This window comes from Rhea pennata, chromosome 15, assembly GCF_028389875.1.
Source record: "Rhea pennata isolate bPtePen1 chromosome 15, bPtePen1.pri, whole genome shotgun sequence".
Taxonomy (NCBI): domain Eukaryota; kingdom Metazoa; phylum Chordata; class Aves; order Rheiformes; family Rheidae; genus Rhea; species Rhea pennata.
Genome location: NC_084677.1, coordinates 12,161,273 through 12,179,330, shown reverse-complemented (window position 1 = coordinate 12,179,330; position 18,058 = coordinate 12,161,273). Strand labels below are relative to the sequence as shown.

Genomic DNA, 18,058 nt, shown 5'->3' with positions numbered 1-18,058 from the left:
CTGATACCTTTTGAAACTAAGTCATATAATCAGGATTACATTTTTTTTTTTTTTTAATCAAACTACAGTTTACCTCCTTAATACTTGCGATACAATGACTATCGGAATAAATGGTACAAGTACCTTGAAATGTTGTACTATCAAGTGCAAAATGTGTACTAATTGTGGAACTGTGTGACCCTCTTCTACAATGATTTTTCGTGTCCAGTGAGTCAGCATCTGATGTCCATCCTCCATTCGAGCAGGCACAGCTGGAGTCAGAATAGCCATTGCTTGCCTGACGATAGCTCGAGCCTCCATGGCATGTGCTTTTAGAAGACTGTGAAAAACCTAAGAGGGAATGTTTCTTATCAATCCTATATATATTGATATATATGTGTGTGTATATATATATATATATATATATGTATGTGTGTGTGTGTGTATATATATATGTATGTATGTGTATTTACACAAATAAAGCATTTATAAAAAGAAGAAACTATACCATATGTCTTCTAAACAACACAGATTTTTTTCTAAAGACCTATAGTTTGGTATGCATACAATGATATTTTGTTGAACCTATGTTTCCATCTCCTTTACCGCCCTTTTTCTTTGTTATTCTTCTCTGACCACCCTGAAGTTTTCCTTTGCTCCCTACTCCCTGTCTCAGGTGAAATATCTGTCCCTCTCAAAGGAGCAGACATTGCCAATTCTGTTAATTCAACAAAGACTACTTTTTATTGTCCCCTTCCTCTCCTTTATTCACCTGGCCTCAAACATCTCTCTATATTCTCCTGTCCCCAAAGAAATACACATTAATTTTAGGCTTGTTGCTTCTGCACTTGCTTGTTGAGTACGAGTTTACTTATTACTTATGTTACAAGTATTCAAAACTACTCTACATCCCCTACTCTGCATCATAAAATAAAAGAAACTACATAACTTATCAGCATTGCTTAGATGTATGAATACAAGCACACAGTCAATACCTGCAGCACTATCTTCTTATGTATGGCAAATTTTGCAATGATGTGTGCTAAAAGCAAATGGCCACTGTATTTACAGGCTGGGTCCACACATGCCTTCGACAGGAGGCATGGCCAAGCAAAAGTCATCAGGCGTCGGAGTTTGCTGTTGCGGTTTTTGTTATTATCATGAATGTGATGTGGTGCATGCTCAACCAGAAGCGTGGCAAACTGTAAGAGATATATCCTGAGAGAATCCAGCATTTCTGCCTGTTTTTCTGGATCAAGTACCTATGCCAGGGAGGATGAAAGGGGAAAAGAAAAAAAAAATTATCATCTATAAGAACAGTCTGCAGTCTGCGGGGTTTTTTGTTTAATACTTTCTCAATTCAGGTCAAGAGCCATAAAACCACCTCATAAGGCGAGAACATTCAATAACCAACACATCCAGGAGCTTCCAAAGAGCCAGTCTATAAAAAACCTCATCTGCCACAACATCCATTTCATAACTGCTGACTGCTCAAGGAAACTGAAATAAGTTACAAAGATAATCATGTTCAATCATGAAAAACTTTGCTTATTGAAAAGCAATCATATAAGCTCCAATTCTAAAGGAAGAAATTCAAATCCTAGGAATATCACAAGTAAATTGAGTGTTGTAGTCTAACCTTACCGATGACTGATGGATCTCACAACAATTCAAAGTTTTATGATATGATTTCATAATACTGATCATAATATAGTGAAATTGCAAAAGTAACTCAAATCAGGACTGAAAAGTCAAATAAGAGGAACAATTTTCAATTTCAACTTTTTTTTAAAATGTTTTAACATAAACAAAGATTGTTACCTTTGTTATAAAAACACTAGTGATGCTTTCTGGATTATCTCCTTCTGGGTTTGGGGGTCCCAGAAGCTGTTCACCTTCTCCCTTTTCAAAACTGTGCAAGAAAGCAGGATTTAGGATATGCTGCAATACCTACAGAACAGAAATACAAGACAGTAATACTAGACTACCGCATTCTGTAAATGACAGTCATCACTCAAGTCATTTTGCACGCAAACCTTCATGTTAGACATATTTATTTGATTCTAAAAATAAGCTACACGTAGAATCTTAAGAAACAGATATACAAAGACTTTTCTCCCCTTCCAAGGGCAAAGATTCTTAGAAAGCATAAACTAAAAGAGTCAGTGTTGAAAGCAAGATGAATTGCTGTCTCTGTTTATTATTGCTCTTCCTCAGGTATGATATTTTCACTTAAATGGCTCTGCCAATTATCGAACTCGTTGACATTTAAGTAAGCGAGTTCTGTTGCCCTAGTTCCCAAGAAGAAAATTAAACTTAAATACCAGACTACTTTGATTTAATTGCTTTAGTTACCTTGGCTTTGAGCTCATCTCCAAAGTTTGGGTCATTGAAGTCTACAAAACGGAAGAACAAAGCTCGTTTTTGGGATATACTGTAGTTTTTGGGGATCTCTTCTTCCATGTATTCCTTCAAGAAAGTCATATTGCAGAGAAAACGACCCGTAAAAGCCCGAAGCAACTGGAAGAGCAACTCTATATCGCCATAATTCCTTCTGTAAAAACACATAAAAACCTGTGAAAAAACATATACCAAACTACTATGCCTGTAATTTGATGAAAAAACTAATATTGGCTTAAACAGCAGTCAGTCAACAGGAGGCAGTGCAAAAGATACAGTTTTAGAGCTAACAAAATACCTTAGATTAAATCTTTTCTTCAATAACTGCAGTCCCTTTTAAGTACATCTTTAAATACTTTCAAAATAACTTTAAAAAAAAGTACATAATCTATAGGAAATGAATGGTTCCACATACTTGCAGTAATTCAGTAAGCAGTATGCCAATAGCTTAGGTTCTTTCCAATTTATTGCAGCCATATTCTCCTTACGATGTCTCTCCTGAAAAGCTTCACTCACCCATACACGTTTCAGCTGATTCACCAAGGAATGCTGATTTGCTAACCAACATTCATCATTCTTAACAATAATACTTATGATCTGTCAAAAGCAAAACAAGACAAATGCACTGTCAACATGAAATAAATCTGCCAGTAACAACAATGATAAAAAAGCAACTGTTTCAAGTAGATTCAGAGTTCTAAAATCATCCAAAGAAAAGTCAAACAAAAACTAGCTTAAAATGACTTTAAAGGGAGCTTTTTAAAAGATAGTTTTCCTTGCCATCAGTTTACTTCTTGAATCTTAGTTGATTTAAAAAAAAAAAAAAAAAAAAAAAAAAAAAGTTCATTGGATTCTCTTTTCCTTTCCTAGCCTAAAACTGTGACTATAAACATTTTACATATATTTTTATGTATATTTTACAAAGATTTTTCTATGAACTATAATACAAAAAATATGGATATACCTGAAAGCACATACATCTGACCAATTCTAAAGAAATTTTAACTATCCGGTGCAAAGACAAAAAATAAAAATACCTTGATAGCCTGAAACTGAAGATCAAGACGCATTGTGGTAGTGCTTGGAGAACCAGGTCTAACAGCTGCTTGTGTACCAACAGGTAATAGTAGAGTAATAAATCGGTTTGGATTAGCTGCCAGTACATCTCGTAGAGGTTTGGCATCTTTATGTTTTAAGAAACTCTGAAGAAGGGGAAAAATAATTTTAATAATAACTTTTAAAAGCAAATCATACCACAAAGCTGTTACATCCTGTAGTTTTTATATTCATCACTGTAGTTGTATAGGTTATATTTTATTTATTTATATATAAAAATAGCCTATACAACTACAGTGATACTCCTACATGATCTGAAAAGGCATAAAGTCTGTTCAGGAAAAACAGTCAAAATAAGGCTATGATTAAGGAGTGTAAGGTCATATGGGAAGAAAAGCAAAAAAAAGAAAAGCATTAAAAACAAAAATCAAAAATTTCTGGTTCATCAGACTTGTAAAGGTTTAGGTTTTTACTTCTTCCCTTTCCCATACAGCTTACCATAAACATTCTGCTCCATTGTGGATCATTTAAAGTGGCTTCCATCATGAACAGCTCAACAGTCTGGGATGGATGACGTGTCAGAAATTTTATCAGTGGTTCCCTGAACGGACTGCCAGCCTGAAAGATTCATAATGCTTAAATGAAAAATGCAGAGCACTGAGTGCTTTTATTTGTCTACTAATTTACTACCACTCAGAAAAGCACTTAATTTGGCGTTTATGCAGATACTAAATGTTTAGAACTTCCACACTGAGAATTTATTGACAATTTTAACAATTGCGTTTAGAAGCCTAATAAAGCCTTAATTTCACCTAAGAGGCTTGAAGAGAGGGTTGTTTTTTTAAAAAAAAAAATAGAACAAAATTCTGTATTAAACACTCCCATATCAATATGCCAAAAATTCAAAATATACTTAAAAATATTAGAAAACAAAAAAGTTATCAGTATTAACTTCCTCTTTCACCTCAATCAACATTGCTCGTTCCGTTTTCATCACAACTTCTAACAGGGGTTTAACCAAAGTCTGCGGAGCAGCTGGGATCAGATGAAATAAGTTTATGATTGCTGAACAAATCTTCATTTCCTATCAGTAAAAAGAAACATGAGCAATTCAAAATGGCCAGGGAAATATATAAACATAGTATCACCTCTCCTACCCTTTTCTTTTCTTCCTCTCTATCTCTCTCTCTCTGTATTGGCTTAACCAGCAACCAAGAGCAAGGGGTTAACATCTACTTACCATGATGTATGGAGTCAATTTGTCTGGTGGCATTTGTCTCCCCTCTCCCCTGCTTGCAATGTCATGCTTTAATTTTATTTACTGTGTCAGGATAGCAGTGTTTTACAGTTAGAGGTGGGCTCAGTGCCCTGGTAAGGGGGCCGAGGGGAGTCATGGGATGCTCCCCGCTGCCCTACGGGGCGGACCTGGTGCATCGACCTTTCTAAGCCACCTCCTGCAAATACCCCACGAGCAGAAGCTCGCAAGGCGCCAGGCACGCAGCGCTCTCCCAGCACGGCTCTAGAGCCCCTGCAAACAGCTGCCTACGTGAAAGAAAAGTCAGCTCTGTTCTCCCTCCAGATATTAAATTCTTCCAAACAATATTTTTTCTTTCACTGTGTAATTCTAAAGGTGAACTACATTTCAGTTAACCAAACTATGGCTTTTCTTTAATAGAAAGAGGGAGGAAAACAAACAAATTAACCCACAACACCCTCAACATCTCTCTAAAATTCGTTTCTAAAATACAGGATACAAAAGAGTATTTTCAGATGGATCAGGCTTCTTCAACTGAATTTAGACAATAATTACTAAGCCTCACTTATTTAATGCGATCTGCCTAGAGAGATCCCAAGGACTTCTCTGTCGGATTGAAGCGTAGGACTGAGAACAACACACACAAAATCCATCAAGACAGAAGTGCTTCAAAAAAAAAAAGAAAGAAAAAAAGAAAAGAAAAAGAAAAAGAAAAAAAAAATCCTACTCTTCCTAGTACAAACATGCTTAACATCCTTAACAGCAACGTTATCAAAACACCTCTGCCACAGACGAACATGGGACAGTCGACAGCACTGCACTCAGAGGCACCACGCGCTCTGCCCAGAACACAGCAGCACAACTAACAACCCACAGCGAAGAACCAAAACACGACAACGGAGAACTTCCTGGTGCCCCCACTGAGTTTCTCACCTCTACCCCTTCCGCAGCAGGCTGAACCAAAACAGAAGTCAGAGCGTGACAAGAAAAACCCCACAAAAACATGAAATAAATGAACACATCAGCACACGCTGTTCTTCAGGCTGTGGCCAGAACGGACCTCAGTAGGGTTGGATTTTCAGCTCAGGCTGAATGAACGGAGACACAACCGTCTCCCACGCTCGGAACTGCTCTTCTAAGAATGAGGTCAAAAAGCAGTCTTTTTTCGACCTGTATGTTGCTTACACATAGCTTCCCAAATATTTGTACAGAATATAAAGACATTAGAAGTAATTAAAACAGGGACAACAATCTTACATTATCTTCAAAGACAAAGCTGTCCAATACTGATTACAAAACTACTTCCAATATTTAAACTACCAAGGTACAAAAGTGCTTCTTATACATGCTAGTGGAGATTTTCCACTGAGGCACCACAGCTCATTAGAGAGAGAGTTCATGGCATATGTCTGCTCAAAACTTTTTTATCTACTACTGAACATAACCTAAAAACAGGCCTTTCATTGCGGAGGTAGGGAAGAGAAGAGATTTAAATCAAAGATTTCAATTATTGTGCCAATTAATTAAATCTTCACTTCTACCTAAAATATTATTTATTTGCTCATTTACTTAAACAAGCAAGTCAATTCAAGAACACACTAGGGCTACCGTAAAATGAGTGTGGATCTTTACAAAACTTGGTAATTGTTACGCATCAGTTTTAATCGAGATGTCTGCAGTATTTACTCTTTTAGAACTACCATTTCTCTACATTAGAAAGTCATTCTTTAGACACTTGGAGCACAGCGTGCTTCATTAAGAGGCCTGCCAACTAGCCACGATGTGCAGGATGCCGAAGAACTGCATGACAACGCTACCACCAAAGCATGAGTGCTCAAAAACGGCACGTTCAAAATGTGCAGCTGAAAAAGGGAGATGAAAATTGTTTAGGCCAAAAAGCTTACAGTAATACTATTCTATATCAGTTCACCTACAAAATATAAGGGTTTCCTGACCACCTCTATTCTCCACTGAGTTTACCAGCTCCTAGATCAAACCATTCAGTCTGAATGATGCAACCCACTTGAGAAGCACTCCCCAACTTTGCTTTTATGTGAACACATGAGATTTTGGAATCTTCCTACGGTCAAGAAGAACCCAGATAAGTGAAAGGCCAACTACAACTAACTCTAACCACCAGTTTCACTATCGTAGTCTTTTCCACAGTTAGAAGATGTAATTACAATTACAGCACATCACCAGTATGCGCCTATGAACACAGACTGCCACGACCAGTGTATCTAAATCATACTGTCTGCGCCCTCCTTTAGTTTCCTTTATTTTTTAGGAAATTTATTTTTAAGGAAACTTTAAAGGAACAACAGGAAAAAAAAGTAACATTTTAATGAACACAACACACAAATTGTGTGTAGTCACACAATTCTGTTCGAAAATGTTTCCACAGACTTCTCTCCTTCCTCAAGCCTTGTCAGTAGATTTATTCTTATATTTCTGATGTATATCTCCCCCCAACACAGACTTTAACCCAACAATTAATAAAAAAAATCACGTTTGGGAGACTAAACATAGAAGTACATAGAAAACATTAACTATGACAGAAGACATTAAAAGCAAAAGAATTCAAAATTAAATGTGATTCATGTCTAGGATCCAAGGACAACTAAAACTGCTATAGTGGTGCCCCACTGTGGTTTGAAAGAATACTGCTATATAAAGATCTGTACAATAACTGTAATTTTCATATTTGAGAAAAAGTGAATCCCAAAAGAATATGAAGGCCTTAGAACTATGCTGACTTGAATAAAACACTAGTGTTTAACTGAAAAATGTGCAGACAGTAACCATTTCTAAGTTTAAATATAAGAAACAAACTCTACTCCATTAGAGAATATCTAGGTCAAATACAAAGAAATGACTGAATTCAGATGTAAAAAGCTCTTTGTAAGGACAGGAAAGAGTAATGAAAAGCCATTAAACAGCTTCTGTTATGAGGGAAATAAAAAGCCAATCTAATTTCATTTTAATTTGAAAAACAAATAAATTAATGCAATTCCCCTCCAATTCCTTCCTAGTTCATGCAATAATAAATCTCAACACTTAATATAAATTATTAGTGACATTTAACAGAATTATAAAACTTCCAGCAAGCCATGTGTACAGCACTGAAGCAGGAATTCCCTTAAGTGCAGTATCATTGAAGAACACACAGTTGTCATTAAGGTGCGCAACTTCCCCTTTACCAAAAAATTATTCAGGTTCCCACAATTCAACATTCAGACCACTAGTTTGACTAGGGCAGGGAGATTTTTATGCAATCTCAACTAGTATATTTGGAATTGGCTTTCACAAATCAGTTTTTAAATGAACCGGGATGATGTTGTTATTTTATATAATTTTCACAAGAATATGGTATGAACATCAAACATATTAATGAAGAAAGAGAGATTATGCTACTGAAGTCTGATGATTCCATTCCAATGAAGAACAGACTTCCAAGCAAAAACCCCTGCAAAAATCACTAAACTTTCCCTACACAAACCTATGTAGAGTAGGCTCTAAGTAAATGCACCCCAAGCATAAGAAACTTCTCTAAGATTTGTTACAAATATTCAATAAATAATTTCATTTACTTGTAACAAAACATCAGCGTGTAACGAGTTATGCTACCATTTAAAACTGAATGAGTTCTGTATTTCCTAAACATTTATACAGTTAATTTCCACATTGTCTTCTCTCATAAAAGCATTCATTAACTTACATTTCCATCACTCCGCTGTCCTCCTTTGTGTGTAATAACTACCACTTCCATCCATTTACGCAGATGTTGCTATTAAAATATTGAAAAGATATATTAAACTAATTTCCATTATTCTTTTACTGTTCTATTTTAGCAAGTAACAGTAAATACTTCAAGAAAAGAAAAAATAGAGGCAGGAATGATTGTCTGAGGGAAAGAACGAAAAAATATCATCAAGAGTTATCTTTCCTCCCTCAGCTAAAGAAGTTCGTTTACTCTTTGAAACAATATTGTTCTAACGTGAAAGGCATTAAACACTTTACAAACTGAAGATGTAGCAACACCACCTAAGAAAGCTGTCATTAATCTATTAGAAGATCACAACTTTTATTTTGGATGTGAAATCTATCTGAATCATTCCAGGATCAAGGCATTATCAGACTCTTATGTGGGGTTGTAACAGGACAAGCAACTACGACATTATACAGAACAAGCAACAATGACATTTCATGATTTAAGAAGCCTTCATCTACTGAACTAATTTTATTACTTGCAACTGAAGCACACTGTAGAGGTCAACAGATGAAGCTAAGAGTTCTTTCCCAATTCAAGAAAGCAAGGGATATGCAACTACATACACAGATCGGAACGCATAACAAACACTGAAGTTTGATATGTAATGGTGATGGGTTCATACCTGTTTAACATTTTGCATGGTACGTATTCATTTGCATATTTAAAAAAATGTGCAAATGGACAGAGAATTCCTCCTATTTTATAAATTCCAGATAAAGTAAGAAAGGCAATACCTTCCATCAAAAAACCCCACCAAAATAGACTTAGCCTACTAGAAAAAAAAATATGTTTTCAAGGGTTTCCTTCGTATACAATCCTGCTGGCACATTGCTGAAAGACCAGTTTGGTCAAAGCAGACCTTAGCATAATTAGGTATGGCTTCACTTGAAGAAAACATCTCCTAACTTCTTGCTTTCATATGTTTTCAGAAATTACCTCAAATTTTAACCATGCAAATATTTAAAGATATTTGGGGTTTTTTCCTATTAATCATGAAACAAAAACTTCTATTTTAATATATACATTAAATCACTTTTCAATAGTACAAATATTAGTTAAGAGAAAAATTTTTCTAGGAGAGATTAAAAACAACGACAAAAATAAAACCTAAAATAACCTCTTGAACATGAATAGGCTTACCATCATCTGATCACAGAATTTATCATTGAAAGAGTTTGGAAAAAGTCTAGTGACAGATGTCAGACGATTCACAACATTTAGTGTCAGGCTTCGATAGTCCCCCAACATCATAAGCAATGGTCTCATGTGTGTATGAATTTGATCGACTTCTATTGTAGCTCCTTCCAAAAACTGCAAGAGAGTAGAATTAAAATAGAGGTGAACATGCTGGCTATTTTTGTGTCAGTACATTACCTAAAACTAATTTCGCTGGTTTATTTTGTACTTTCAGAATGCAACAGCTAAAATGCCATTTATTACTGTGAAACATATATGGCGACAGGATGGATTCAGGAAGTACCTAAGTATTCCTGATGCATAGTAGGATATTCTGTAAAACAATTAAGCAGAACTGAAGGATTAAAAGGATTTTTTAAACTGCCATAATTATAAATAAAATATAAAACTATGTATAAAATACTTCAAAACCGCTTCACTAAGATTTGGCTGTGCATCTAGCTCAAGGCAACACAGCAAATTTCTCCGTTAAAATCTGCATCCATCCCGAGTAACACAAAAGGTCAGGAGAATCTGGCTGCAAACAACCAGACACGATATTTGCTGTTATAATCAAATGCTGTGTGAGTACAGATTTATCACCGGAAAAGGTGATGGGAACAATCAAGAACAATCTATACCACAGGCATAGATCAGAGCAGTCCTTAGTTGCTCTCTTGTACTCTCCCAGACTGTACTGTCAGCAAACCACAATCAGTGAGCACATTCCCTCTCACAGCCAGAGTGAAAAGATACCCAACTTCTAAACCACTCAGTGGTGTAAACAAATGTAAACCATCAGCACTACTATAATTACACTCCCTGTGTCTTGCCACCTCACCTACACCTCCTTACAAAAAGGTTATTAGTATTTTTTTTTGTCTAAAGGTATTAAAATTTTGCCAAATTAGAATTGGGCATATCCATCAGACAACAGATCATGATGAGGGTACATCTTTTTCTCTGCCCCTCCAACTGCTTTACACTATAAGCTTGCACCCACAGGATAGACACAGTTGAGGACCCCAAGAAGCAGAGCTGCAGCCTTGTGCTCTAAGGTACCAGCCCTCCAGCAAGGCAGAGCCTCTGCTGCACTGCTGCCACCTCCAAAACCAGCCACAGCATCTCTAAACCACACTTCTTTTAAGAACAGAAGCACAACAAAACCTTTTAAAATAAAGCCATATATGCATATTTTTCAGACTGCTGGGAAAGACTGACACTTTTATTGAGAAAATGTATTTGTCATTAAAAAAAAAAAAAAGACTTAGGCAAGAGCTTATAAGGTTAATTTCAACCAGAACTAAATTGTTATGTCCAAGTTCAAATCCCTCAAAAAACACGTCTGACAAACTTAATTACAGTGGTGCCACTAATGAAACTACAGAGACATTTCCCAAGAAGCTTTGTAACAAGGAAGTAAAGCAGAAAGAACAACAGCCTCTACGAGGCAGTGTTTTAAATGTACCAACCTTTCTCATGCATGCTTCTCCTGCCTCCTGCAGTTCATTATTTGTTGAGTTAAGCGCCTTGAAGAGTGCAGCAATGATCTTCTCTCTGGACTGAGGCAAGTAATTGCAGGCAGCTAGAGCATCTGCAAAAATCAAAGTAAATTTGTTCACTTTGTTAATTCATTTTCAAAAGAGAAAAAAAAAATCCTGACTCTATATTTATTCTCTTCAAACTTAAACTTATTTCATCTTAAATTACTAACAGCTACAGTTCAACATGCTTTGCCAAAAGCAATAGACATCATAAAATATTTTTTTTAAAAAAAAAGAAATTCTATTATAACAGCGTTTTAAAGTTTTCCTAGTGCAATATTATATAAGTATTCTAAAAATACTTATAGAATTCAGGAATCAAGTTCTATCCATTAAGACATAAGGGACACTTTCCCATTAAACTATGACCTCTAGAGAACAGTCACCAGTTTTCATGCTCTTGAGTTTTCAGCTGATCCAGGAAGGAAGACTACCTGTTGCTCACAAGAACACTTACCTACATCAAGTTTTGTTTAGGAACTTACTTAAGGCTGCAATACGAAGAGGTACGAGCGATGGCAGACTTTTGTAACACGGTAGCTTCATTAAGGCAGCATCTTCAGCCTCACACAAATTCAACAACTGAGGGGGGACAGAGGGGAAAGGACACAAAAACAACAACAACAACAAAAACATTTTAGCCTAGCATTGTGAATGATGTTTGAAACAGTCTCATCAGAAACAGTTTTACCCTTTTAGCCTGATTTCCCTAAAGAGCTGGGTTCACTTACACTAGTTGATCCCAAATTTGACAGAGGGGCAAAATCCTTACTAGAAATAAAAGTACAAGTTTCCATGAAATGTGGTGGTAAGCCAGAGGCAAGAGAATCAATTAACACTGCCACTGAAGGAAAGTCAGGCAAAAATTAGCCATTTTGCATTTTGTTTGCCAACATCCAGCTGGTCAATTCGCAAACACCCAGCTTATGCAATGCAGGTTGTGAAAGAATAGGACTACAGCAAAGATTGCTCCCAAATGGCAATGACAACACTGAAGATTTAGAAGAAAGAGGTAAAAGAGTAGAAGATTAATAAGAGAAAAATCTGCTCAGAATGACTTCAGTAATTCTCTTGGTCTGGGCCACTGCTGAGAGGGTCAATTTTTTCCTACAGAGCTCTCTTCTTTGCGACAGAGTATTTTCAATATACATGAATGTTTTTGTTAGAAATCATGCAAGCTAACACTTTCCAGATTGCATCTATATCAAAGAATCCTATTAAGGTTCAGATCTTCACAATACCAATATATCACTCTCAGTTTTACAGACTTTTTCTTTGATCTACAGCACTTTGGCTTTGTCTTGAGGAAAAAATACAGGGTCCTTTGTCTTAACAATCACTCTCCCTACCTGCAGTTACTCCTTAATTGCAATTACTGTTGGTATCAAAGTCCTTCTGAACTTATATGTGGGGCATACAGTCAGGAGATGAAGGAACTAGACAGCTTAAGTTAAAACTACACACCAGTTTTATATATGATTTTATGTGAACTGTAAGAGACTCAAAAACCTTAGCAAGCAATATTTATGTTTTGACACAACGATTTAATATATTTATACTGTGCATAAAGTAAGGCCTAAATAAGAAAGCTGTGGCTATTAGACTATCACATCAAGGTTCATTTAACATGTTTCACAGGCATTAGAACATTTTGCTCAGCCCAGAGGTATTTAATTGCAGGTAAAGGCAGACAGTTTTATCAGCTGATGTTTCAAAAGGTAAATTCTTACATTGCAGTGCAAGTTTAAAATGCATAAAAAAATATGTATTTTTAACATCGACAATTCTAACACAAGCACTACTTAAATATCTGCATTCAAACATGAGACTAGAGAAAGAACATACCTCTGTGTAGAAAACCTTATGTTCCACAACATTCAGATCCATGGTAAACAATCGAGGTTGCAAGGTTGTGCAAAATGTATTCCCTTCCATTAGCCCAATCTGGGCATTTGCAGGTTGATGCCTAAGTAAGTGCTTTTTAGGAGGAACCATGTCTTGGAGGACCTACACAATACCATTTAAATTACTGAATTAGTGGCCTATTCAAATGACCCCACAGACCTAGCAACAACATCAGCCACAGCCCTGTATTTTCATTCATCTGCCACTGTGGCTGCAGAAGTGTCTCTTCAGAAATCACTACGCAAGAAAAGTACTTCATTGAACTAATTTAATGCACAGTTAGTTAGTGAATCAGCTCAGTATCTGTAATTATTACAGATTCTCTGTGAGCAGATATATGATACTTAATAACCTTACATAATGGTATAAATAGCATTAGAAAAAAAATGTACACTTAAGCTTTAAGAACATCGAAGTCAGAAATCAAGCATATTCTAAGCTCCTAAAATACCAGAAAAATGAAAACATTCATGTAAGGTTTTTCCATTATAACAATTTCTCACTCTCCTCCATAAACACTCTAATCAAAAGATCTTAACTAGAGGCCATCTCTGTAAATGCGCAAATTACAATAATAACATCTACAGTTTTGTATGCTGTGGCAGCCCTAGGACTTATTTATTTTCACTAGATATTAAAGAGAATAGATGCTATATTAGATTTGAGGAGTACGCAACAAAATCTGATTAGGAAAAACTAATAGGGAAGGGCACAGCAGGGACTCTTGAGACACAAAATGATGGTGCAAAATACAGCAGCCAGCTGGACTAGCCTATGTCTGACTGGTGGGAGGATGTGCAGTCCATAATTTCAGGAAGTAAATCAATTTGAACAGAAGATACTATCAATACTGGCTTAAAAAAAAAAAAAAAAAAATCAGGCACAATTTGTATGAATCTCTACAGTATTCCAGCTACAGTTATATTTAGAACAATGAAACCTAGCAAATGACAAAGAGATGCTATCAAAGCACTAAGAACTTGATTCACTAATATGGAAAAATACAACCAGAAAAGCATTTAGCAAACACAACTGGTAAACAATCTCAAATTCACTTGGAGTCTCAGTAATTATTTCTTCTCACCTCTTTATGTGGCTCCATAATCACAGTGACACTTTTTCCAGTGACCTGTGCAAGCACCTGCAGTGAATGCATGGCCTGTTTTCTCACAGTAGAGTTTGGAGATGTTACTTCTCGAACCAGGTCGTGTGTCACATGATGGAAAGACTTTTCCTGTGCTGCTAGAATTTCTTCTGCTTTTTCTTCATCTTTCAAGGGAGTGGCACATCTTATCAAAAGCTGTTCTAATGTTGTCTTTGCCATAGCAACTGCTCCATTGGAAACCTAAGGTATCATGGAATTTTTATTTTCAAATACAGAATACAAAGATCACAAGTCTACGTACTACTCAACAATAAACTCTGCATTCAATTTTGATGAATCCTCTGCAAAAGACTAAAAATATGTAAAGTTTAGCATATCCAACTAGTATTCCCATGAATCATTCAAAAATTATGAGCTGCAATGGAACAAAACTTTATAAATGAACTCTTAAGAGCTGGAACATCTAAGCAATGCTGTCACTATATGACTTACAATTGAGAAGAGGTCAAGCTGCCAATTCTGTATGTACCTACAAGTAAAGCTATAAGCAGCTTTCTGATAAGATGAACATCTTTTAAACAAACACAGAAGGAAGCAAAAATAGTATTTTTTGTGCAAGTTAAAGTGAATCTTATGTTCTTTCACTGATCTGAATGGAACTTCCTACTCTGAAATAAAAAAAAAATGTAATTCCAACAACTTTATCAAAGTTACTTGGAAAAAACAGATCAAATCCCTTATCTCAGGACTTGGTTTGAGTTAAAATAACTAAAATTCACTCACAATTGTTACAGATGTGATACATTTTTTAGTTAAGTAAAATCAAAATTAGCAAGAGTTCAATTTGTGTGAATTTAAAAACAAAAGTTACAATTCCTCCACACTAGTCAACATAATCCATTAATTAAATACCTCTCCAGTTAGATCCATCATAACAAAGAGAAGTGCCTTCAGGAAAGTCTGCTGGTTCTGGAGGACCCAAATTAGGGGCAACCGTTCCATGAGAAATTTAATTGACACCACACCTCCTAGCTTAGCATACCAAGCTTGTTCATAGCAGCAAGCACATAAACGTTCCACAATGTATGAGAACAAAGGAAGCTGACAAGCCTGGAAAAAAAGAATTGTATCAGTGGTTTAGTTTTCCAACCCATTGACAGCCTTCAGAAGTTCAGAAGCAGAATTAAGGAGGCAGAATTAAAGAGGCTGAAACAGGATGAATTAAAAAAAAAAAAAAAAAAAAAAAGAAGCTACATTACCCTTTCCTTTGAACCCAAGATAATGCTTGCGACATCAAATATCACCGCTAGAGCCACCTCTCCTATTTTGCAGAGTTCCTTCTCCTCATATGCCATACAGATTGCGATGGCATCAATAAGCACCAAGGGATCCATGCCTTTCGACCCATTTTCTTCACTATGAAACATGGCCGTGCTAGGCTGGCTTCCAACCTGATAGCACTGCAGCAAGAAAGGACCTATAATTTATATTGGGGGAGGGGGAAGGAAAAAGACAAAACAATAGATATTTCAGTATGAATAGTCTTTCAATTAGTTCTTACTACTCCTCTGATAAGCTGATGGCAAACCCAGTAAGCACTGTGCCTATTTGCATATAAATGAGTTGTAAGGCATTTTTCAGTCTTAGAAGAAAAATGATTACATCTACTTGAGTTTTTTTTTTTTCTCTCTCTCTCACTCAGTGACTATGCACTGCAGAGGTCTGCTAAGGAGATTTAATTAAACTAAGAATCCTGTGAAAGTCAAGTTACATTAAAGCAACAATGAGGAGTGAAATGTTTATAGTATTTTTCTTTTCCGAAATTACTTGTCATACAGTCCAACTCCAAACAATTTACTTCATAGATACAAGGCATCATAGTGCTCTACAATGTTTACTTAGTTCCTCTGATTGTCTTTCAAAAGTGTAAGTGGAAACAACCCAATTAAAAACTATACATAAAAATAAACGTGTATCAAATTATACAAATGCTCTGAAAGTAGACACTGTTCCAAACATTATTTCCACCTGCTTTTGGTATTTTAGAACGATCGTTAGTTCATGTTTTTGAAAGTGTGCTTAATTTTTCTCTGCTCTAAAGAATTGAAACATAAATCAGCCATACCCATATTAGCCATTGCAATATCGTGACTTTTTTAAAACAAATGACTACTACATAAAGTATGAACTTCTCCACCCCTCCCATGATCCACACTACTCACCGCACTGCTGAGCTACTGCCACCATGGTGTAATGGCGGATTAAGCTAGCTACAAAAGGCAGAGCACTAGGTCTCAGGTCTTTGATGACTGCCGACATGAACGCCCCTGTCAGTGCCTGTTCAAATGTCTTACGAGCTGGAGTATCCTGTGCTTTGTACCGATGTGAAATAATTACACTGGGTATAGATTTCTCAGTAAAGCTGAAAGACAAAATTAAATTCATTATAATCCTAAACTGCAGTACTGGCAGCTCAACCATGAACATCATCAAGGACTTAATTTACAGTTTGCTCTCTCTAACTCCTCTTCTTTCCACTTTTCCCCTCATTTTGATAGACCTAGACCAGTTCACTTAGTCCACATTAATTTTGGCAATCACTGGTCTCAAATATGATGGATAGTTCAATTTCATCACGAACATTTGAAGCCAGTGGTTCAAAAGAAGCCACATATATTATAAATAATAGGTATACGGGCATCACACTGCAACTCAATTACAGAATGTAATTTTCAGTATTTTGACATTTTTCCCTATTTTAAAATGACATTTGATTTTAATCTTTCAAGATTGAAACATTATTTATCAAACCTCTGCCCAACAAAACATATTCATTCCAAAGCTATATTTATGTCAAGTCTAAGAAATCCAAATTATAAAAGCTTCTTTATTTTTTAGCTACACTTACAACACTGCAAGACTCAAGAAGTCAGCATACACTTAGTGAGTAAAGATGTCAAAAGCTATCAAAAAGCAATAAACATATAATGCATAAGTGGCTAAAGTTTTAAAATGTCTATAAAAATTTTTAAAACCCACATACTCTAAAATAAACATCAAGTCATATATTAAACTGATCACTGTATAAACATAGGCTACATGTGTGACAATTCTCCAGGTTGGTCATCAGATGAAACTGAATTTTATGTCTCTTTCACTTTGATTTTCTTTGTGTTGTTGTAATTTCTTTTTACCACAGCCTAATGTAAATTTTCACATGTAGTTAAGTACCAGAATACACCAACTATTTAAATATATTAAACTATAATTATAATTTAAAATTTGATCTCTTCACATACAACAGATCATCCATTGGACTACAAGTAGAGGAAGAAAATTAAGGTACGAAACATTAAAATATATCATTTGTACTGAATACTATGCTGAGAAAATACCAAAATTTTCTCCAAATAATAGGAAAGTTCAACATCAATTTAAAGAGAAGCAGGATAAACCAGGTAAAAATTCCATACATTGCCCAGACTAACCATTGCCTCTAATTTAGGCTAAAGACACTATAAATGTTACATACACATTTATGTTTAAAGAATTGTCATACTTGGGATGCGCAAGAAGTTGGTATAATGCATGTTTATTATCATCAAGGTTCATCATAGCTACTAAGAAACACTTGATTACTTCCCAAGCCTGCCTCCGATAATATGGTTCGGTGTTAGCACTCTTCAAACAGTCCAGGGCAGTCTCAATTGCCTACAATGAAAAGAAGATGACAAACAGTAACAGAACACTTCTTATTCTTAATATTTTTATTAAGGCAATTAATCAAGAGAACAATATATCTTCAATGTATTCTAAAATCACTTAAACAGCATTTGCAGTTTGTACAGCTCGAGTTAAGAAATACA

At 35.7% G+C, this 18,058-nt stretch overlaps 1 protein-coding gene across 3 annotated transcripts in view; it reads right to left on the bottom strand.

The window, feature by feature from the left end:
- Positions 1-18,058, bottom strand: part of TRRAP (transformation/transcription domain associated protein) — a 100,507-nt gene that overhangs the window by 58,653 nt on the left and 23,796 nt on the right. For 2 of the 3 annotated variants that reach the window (XM_062587883.1, XM_062587884.1), the window contains exons 22-39: positions 17,752-17,903; positions 16,415-16,614; positions 15,452-15,669; positions 15,105-15,302; positions 14,172-14,432; positions 13,028-13,189; positions 11,668-11,764; positions 11,111-11,232; positions 9,603-9,773; positions 8,409-8,477; positions 4,400-4,519; positions 3,934-4,053; positions 3,417-3,581; positions 2,795-2,976; positions 2,335-2,533; positions 1,801-1,929; positions 975-1,241; positions 124-330 (exon numbers count right to left, since the gene is read on the bottom strand). In XM_062587883.1, coding sequence (XP_062443867.1) covers positions 124-330; positions 975-1,241; positions 1,801-1,929; positions 2,335-2,533; positions 2,795-2,976; positions 3,417-3,581; positions 3,934-4,053; positions 4,400-4,519; positions 8,409-8,477; positions 9,603-9,773; positions 11,111-11,232; positions 11,668-11,764; positions 13,028-13,189; positions 14,172-14,432; positions 15,105-15,302; positions 15,452-15,669; positions 16,415-16,614; positions 17,752-17,903 — 3,039 coding nt within the window. Of the gene's footprint in view, positions 1-123; positions 331-974; positions 1,242-1,800; positions 1,930-2,334; positions 2,534-2,794; positions 2,977-3,416; positions 3,582-3,933; positions 4,054-4,399; positions 4,520-8,408; positions 8,478-9,602; positions 9,774-11,110; positions 11,233-11,667; positions 11,765-13,027; positions 13,190-14,171; positions 14,433-15,104; positions 15,303-15,451; positions 15,670-16,414; positions 16,615-17,724; positions 17,904-18,058 lie in introns of all 3 variants that reach the window. The other variant, XM_062587882.1, reaches the window with a different exon arrangement.